General features: G+C 41.6%; 1 protein-coding gene across 1 annotated transcript; it reads right to left on the reverse strand.

The window, feature by feature from the left end:
- Window positions 1-599: 599 nt before the first annotated feature.
- LOC134484392 (Y-linked testis-specific protein 1-like) lies at window positions 600-2,854 on the reverse strand. The gene has a single exon (XM_063280657.1). The coding sequence runs from the start codon at window positions 1,136-1,138 to the stop codon at window positions 704-706; it is 435 nt and encodes a 144-aa protein (XP_063136727.1). The 5' UTR covers window positions 1,139-2,854; the 3' UTR covers window positions 600-703.
- Between the last annotated feature and the right edge of the window lie 4,440 nt (window positions 2,855-7,294).

The following is a 7,294-nucleotide window of genomic DNA, read 5'->3' on the forward strand; positions in this document are numbered from 1 at the left end:
TAAGAGCTCGTCTGCTTTGAAAGAGGACTTGGATTTCTTCTTTGAGCTGATGTCCAATGGCTCCCAACCACCTTTAATTTCAGCTCTAGGGGACCTGACTATTCTTGTCTCTGTGGTCTCCTGTATTCATGCCCTTCCCCTAACCACATAATTAAAAATAATACATCTTCAGATGAGAAACAGGTTACATTAGGTTTTGTTAGTCAAATAATCCCAGATCTTCTCTGATTCTGAGTCTGCTTGGATCAGTTTATTGGGTTTCCCCTTGAGTTCCAAGACCACCTCCCTGTTACCTGCCACTCTTTTACCAACTGGCTGTTTCTCCCTCAAACTTCACTTCAGAGAGTTTATCTATTTCTGGCCCTTCTCCACTGCTTCCTAAACATCCATTTTTTTCCCTGTGCCATCCCTGCTCCTCTAAGCCTGATCTCAAGCTCTTTTCCCTCCCTAAAGACCAGACCAGCTCTGTCCTGTTTGTTTTAGCCTATGTGAGAATAGACTTAATATTCACAGCCTTGACCTTTCAGGCTTCCTCTCCATGTTCCATCCACCACATTCAGTCTCCTCCAAAGTGTTCACACACAAAAGGTCACATCGCACATTTTAATTTTAGAGCAAAAACAAATTCCACAGGAAAAGATACTGGGGTTGTCAAAGGCCCTTGTGTATCTGAAACACAGAAAAACAAACATTTCCCCCAACCCTATAAATTCCCCATCCATGTCCCCCAAACTTTGTGAATTTCACCTTTACGGATCTTTTCCATCAGATTATATACATAGATGTGGACATCACAATCAAACTTGATGAAGTACACGGAAGGCTTTGCTAGAACTTGGTAAACGACTTTGCTGATCTTTTTGGACCCGTCACTTCTGATGAACTGCACACATTGTCCTGTTAAGATGTCCCTGTCAACATCTGACTTCACCTCTACTGGAGTAATCTCTGGAATGATATGGATGTTACCTTCTGTGTAATCATCCAGGATCTGGTAGATGTATAGGACGGGATCTTTCTCATAGGTGATGTAAAACCAGTCCTTCATGATCGGCACCTGGGCTAGGACCACCACTCTCCAGTTGTCTCTAGAGCTATGTTTTCCCTCAAATTTATGCTCCAAAGCTCGGCCAACCATGGCACTTGCGAGATGGGCTTCTTTCACTTGAGGAAACTCTACTTTGTGAGTCAAGATCTTATGTTTTCATATCCTCTCATCACTGTGAAGTGCCAGTCCATAGACGCAATCAATTCCATCATACTTGACCAGATAGAGGGAGGGACTGGTTGGCAGTTGATCTAGAATGATGGCCTTCCATTGGGTGACGGGGTCATCACATTTCTTCCATCCATGAGAAAATCTGCAGCCCACAATTGTCCCCAGGGCCTGGGAAGAAGGACTCCTCCTCCTCTGCTTCTGGAAGGATGGTGTGCTCATCCTCCTCAGAGAAATCCTCTTCTTCTTGGCTGAAGACCTAGTGTGGTAGGCCAAGGCACTCCTTGTCCACTGTCTTGTGGCTATCGTTCTGTGTTCAGGCTTCATACTTTACCATGGCCTGGGTTTGAAGAGCTCACCTGCTTAAACCTCACATAGTGCTGTTGCCTCTGTCATATGAGTGCCTGCAAGAATGATTGGGGAGGGGTGGGGAAGGGCGCTCAACCAAGTCTCTTGTCTAAGAGAACTTTGGAAAAGGTGAGGAAGGCGATGATAAACAGTTTTGAGCATCTGAATCTAATTCTGTCATAATCAGAAGTTCGTAGGAGGGCTGGGCAATGGTGGAGCACACCTTTAATTCTAGCACTCAAGAGGCAGAAGGAGGAAGACCTTTGTGAGATCAAGGCCAGGCTGGTCTACAGAATTAGTTCCAGAGTAGCCAAAGCTACCCACATAAAAACCCTCTCCCAAAAATCAAAATCTAAAGTTCAAACGGAAATGAAAAAATGGTTCTCTACAGCTCAGAATAACATATTCAGACACAATTCTTCAGCCCGAGGCACTTTGCCTCTGCTGAGGAACATCTTGAATGCCTAGGTCAGTGTGGGATTAAGTATCCCTGTCCCCACTTTAATCAAGCAGAAAAGAGAAAGGATAGCAAAGGAGCCAGAAGGGTGGCCACACCCCTCTTCTACCCTCTAAATATGAGCTATGTGGCAACATCCACAAGTATCTGCCCAGAGACAATGCACACCAGTCCACTGGCTTTCTGTACTGTGCATCTTGACCGAGTCCCAGGTTTATTCCGCGATGCTGTTGCATCTTCAACCGCAACAAGAGTCTTTTGTGTAGGCAAAAACAGCCATTTAGAAATAATATCTCCTGGGGTTGGGATTTAACTCAGTGGTAGAGCAGTTGCCTAGCAAGCACAAGGCCCTGGGTTCGGTCCTCAGCTCCGAAAAAAACAACAAGAACAAAAAAAAAAAAAAGAAAACAAAATACAACAACAACAACAACAACAACAAAAAACAAAAAAAAAAAAAAACAAAGAAATACTATCTCCTAAAATGCACAGGCACAGAGAGGAGCTTTGGCATTTTAGTAGAGTTATGAATTAGATATTGTTATCAAAGTATAATAAACTCCGGAGACTGACTAGCCTAGACCATCCACCCAGCTCTCAAACGTGGAAGACATTAGAACATAAGGTTACTTGCTGTACGAGAGAAAACTTTTAGCTTTCTGGGATACAAGGGTCCCAGTTATCTTCATAAACCCATTTACCGAAAGAAAATATCCTAGTCGTCCAGATTCTGTCTTCTGAAACAGGTTATGCACCAAAAGGCTGTTTAACAGTTTTGGGTTCAGGAGCTGAACTGGCTTTCACACAAAGCTGCGAAGATAGTGAACCCACCTTCAAGGTCGTCTAGCGCCTCCAAGTGGAAGAGATGTGCAACACCCCCCCCTTCTCTCTGTGACATCATTCAGGCTCTGCTTATGTCATAGAAGCCCTCTCAGGCCAGTTCCTTCCCTAGTTACGCTTAGAAACTTCCAGCATCTAGGTTTTAGCTTCTCGTGTATCCTCCTGACGACCCAAAATAAAGTCCCCACCCAATTATTCTGATGACTCGAGTCACAGTCTGCCCAAGTAGCTCTTTTCATGCATTTTTTTTTCTGAGTCACCAACATCCTTGGTGGTCATTTTCCCAGCTCCTTTCTTTCCTTTGGTTATCTTTAAGTCATTCTCCATATCAGAAAAAATGCTAGGCTCTCTCTCCGAGGCAGCCCACAGGATAGCACACCAAAATTAGCTTTATCAAAACCCACAATTAGAGGAGGGCCACTTTTATTCAAACAAAACTGGAATTTGACAGGATTAAATACCTTGTATTGAAGTAAATGGCAATCATGAATTATGGATTCTTTGCAAAAAGCGAGGTAAATTAGCTCCTAGGCCTGCTTCCAAAGTCGGGATAAACTGATGACAAACCCGATATTGACCAGTCATATTTTAAATGTCTTTAAAATTTACCAGCACTTCTGGTTACATGGAATTTATTAGATCAAATGCACCAAAACAGGATGAAATAGATGAGGTATTTTTTTTTAAATATGGGTAGACAGAATACTGGATGCAGGTTAAGTATGGAATTTACCTGTAAATTACAGCGCACTTTAATTTTTTGTGTCACATAGTTCTCCAGATCTTCAAAGGATTCTTTCAGAACCCTCCCCTGTCCCCACTACACTCTGACCATCCCTTACCTCTTCCCAATAATTCCCTTACTCTTTAACATAATTTTTTTAAATGTATTTAGAGCTTAACACTTATGGCAACTTTTAAAAATATGTCCACATTTCTAAGTGCACCGTCATCTTTTTCTCCCTTCTATCGTAGTTTTAAGCACATTTTCCTTCACACTTTGAGTTTTACTCTCTCTCTGCTCTTATGACTACTCTGCCATTATGTGACTGTTGGTCTACTATGTGGCTGACCTCAATGTGTGGTTGACTCAAATGACGTGATTTTTCCCCCTTTTCTCCCCTTCATTTTCCTTCTCTAGGCACCTGCTGAGATTTACAGCCTTGGGGAATTTTTAAGCCTGGAAAGCAAACACACACACACACACACACACACACACACACACACACGTACAGACACGCACACACATACACAATTACGCACATATTCACAGAAACACTTATAAAAACACAAACACCCACATACATACACATACAAACACACACACACATGCACACACTAACACACAAAAAATACACATATACACACTCAAACACACAAATACAGAGGGAGATTGAGACAGAGACAGAGACAGAGAGAGACATGGTGAGAGACAGAGAGCCCATGAGAAAACATGTAATATCATCTTTCTAAGAACAGTAAACAGAGACAACTTTCAAAAAAGGAAGACCTAGTAGGCAAAAAGAAGAATAATCTCATCATAGCCATAAATTTGAGGAGGAAAGTTTCTCACTCTAGGCTTCTAGTTACCAGTCTGTTACTGAGCGAAGTTGGGGCAGGAACTCAGGCAGGACTCTAGAGGCAGGAATGGAAGCAAAGACAACTTAGAAATGCTGAGTACTGGATTGCTATCCATGACTTACTCAGATTTCTCTCCTTCACATACAACCCAGGGACCAACTTCATAGGGGATGAAACTACACGTAGTGGGCTAGACCCTTCTACATCAACGATCAAAAAAAAAAAAAAACAATTTCTTACTACTTTACATCCATTCTGTTTGCCAGATTGTGTGCAATAGACAAGCCATTGGAATAACTTTAACTGTTGATCACTGGATGAATGGCTTAAAAAATATGATATACATTGATGTGATTTTCATCTATGTATAAGTGGAAAGGGTTTTTTTCTCAGAAAAACAGATGGAACTGTAAAATACAATGTTAAGTGAAACAAGCCAGACTCAAACAGATGACTGTGAAATTTAGATTTTAATAAGGGATATTAAGTTAAAGGGGTCATTTAGGAAGAGGAAGGGGAGAAGCAGGGTGTGTGTGTGTGTGTGTGTGTGTGTGTGTGTGTGTGTGTGTGTGTGTGCAGGAGGAAATGGAGGTGAGTTGTGAGGATGAAGATGGCTAATGTACAGTATAAAACTATACAAGTAGTCACAAGCAAGCCCACTGACTTGTACATTTAAAGAACATCAATATAAAAGAACTGAGTCTAAAACAATGTTTTGATTAAATTGGGGGTTTACAGTTTAGAGATACCATAAAGTTTATTCATATTTTCCTTCCCACAGTTGGCTATTGCTGTTTCGAGCTTGATACTGGTGACAGGATATGACAATGAGCTTTGGTGTCTGTATATCATTAATAACCCGGAATTCACATCATTCAGTGAGGCTACCGTGGGGAAGGAGGTAGTTAGAGATCTTAAGGGTACACCACGTGGGAAGAATAATACCCACCCCCACTATAGATATCCAAATATTCACCGTCATCTCTGGTTTGAATGTGATCACACAAAATTAATTTTCTGAAGATTAATACCCAGAGGGAATTTAGTTGTGAAGAATTGATTAGGTCAAGAGGGATACGACCTACAAATAAAGATCCATTAATGATGCTATTGTGCAAAAGGTTAAATTATGAAAGGGCATTTGGTTCCCTCTCTTTTATTCCTAGCACATTGGATCCCTTCTTTGGTGTCAACATCCCACAAAAACTCCTTCCTTGGCCGATGGTCTCTTCATCTTGGATTTACAGGCTTCTGAATCAGAATCATACAGAATCTGTGTCATTAGAGACTAGCCAATCGGTGCCATTCTGTTGGTCCATGGAGGCATGAATATGCCTCACAATTGTGAGCAGCTGGGTTATATGGGAAAGCATAGCTGGCAGAGAGGACTAGGTTGTTAGTGTTGACTGAAGACAAGATGGGTTCAGGTTTAGCATGTGTGCTCTTCGTTAAAGAAACAGCACAGAGGAAGAGTGTACATTGGAAAGGTGCAACTTAGAAGGGACTCCAACATCTATTGTTGGCCTTGTGTACAAGGAGCCATTAGGTAAGGGGACAGATCACTAGGGATAGCTTCATCCACTGCTTTTGTCTAGAACAACCATTTTTAGAATCCTCATCTTCGAGGATGTAAAATAAAACTGCCTGGAGTCAGTTGATACATCAGTAACCATCAAGAGTGTGTCCACTGTTACAGAGGCACCCAGGAAAAAGCCTGATCTTGGAAGATCCTTTGCCTTCAAGAGTTGGAGACTTCTCCCCACCAACACTGGGCAACCCATCTACGTTGGTAAGGGCATCCCACTAAGTCCAGATCAGTGGTTCTTAACTTTTGGATTGAGACCCCTTTGGGAGCTCAAATTACACTTGCACAAGAATCACATATCATATATCCTGTATTCCAGGCATTTACATTACAATTCATATCTATAGCAAAATTAAAGTTATGAAGTTGCAATGAAAAAATTTTACAGTTGGTGGAGCTATATTAAAAGGTTATGTTAGGAAGGTTGAGGACCGATCTTCCTGCCCCTATAAAATATGCCTGTTGGTATGAACTGGAGGTATAATCCCTTTTATTCAATCAGGCAAATCCAGAAAAACCAAAACACCACCATAAGCTTATGAAAGATAAACAGCCACTGTATCCACAGTGTTAGGACTGCTCACGTCTTAGACAAAGGATGTCAAAATGGAAATTACATCACACCATGGCCATCCCCCTATGAAAAGCAGAGGAGAAAAAACAGTTCCCTGGTGGTGGCACCAAGAGAAAACCATTGTCAGAATTGTCAGCAAGGATCTTAAACCCAGTATTCAAGTGTTGTCAATGAGAAACTTCCAAAACTGACAGAAGGGGCTGGGGAGATGGCTCACTGCTTAGGAACACTGGTTGCTCTTGCAGAGGATCAGGGTTCAGAGCATATGTTTGACTCTTTGGTCAAAACACACACACACACTCATCATAGAGATAAATTTAAAAAACAAATTAAAAAAAGAAGGAGAAAGGTATGTCTCTTTCATCCCAGTTCTCAGAAACAAGCTGATCTCTGTTAGTCCAATGCCTACCTGGTTTATACAGTGAGTTTCAGGCCAGCCCTACCAACATAATGAAACCGAGTGTCAAAATAAAACAGAAAAGAGTGTTTTATTTATTTCTGATAATGTAGGCAACAGAGAAACTATTTCTACAGATAAAGAACTTATTGTTGAGAGAATCAGTGGGCTGGAAGGAGACCCCAATTCTTTGTGTAACTACTCAGCCTCAGCAGGGAACAAGAATAGGTACAGCTAAAAATGAAGCAGGGCGATTATGAGTAAAGCTGCGGACACGCATCAGCCCATCATCAACAGAA

The sequence above is a fragment of the Rattus norvegicus genome, chromosome Y (assembly GCF_036323735.1).
Source record: "Rattus norvegicus strain BN/NHsdMcwi chromosome Y, GRCr8, whole genome shotgun sequence".
NCBI classification, from domain to species: Eukaryota; Metazoa; Chordata; class Mammalia; order Rodentia; family Muridae; genus Rattus; species Rattus norvegicus.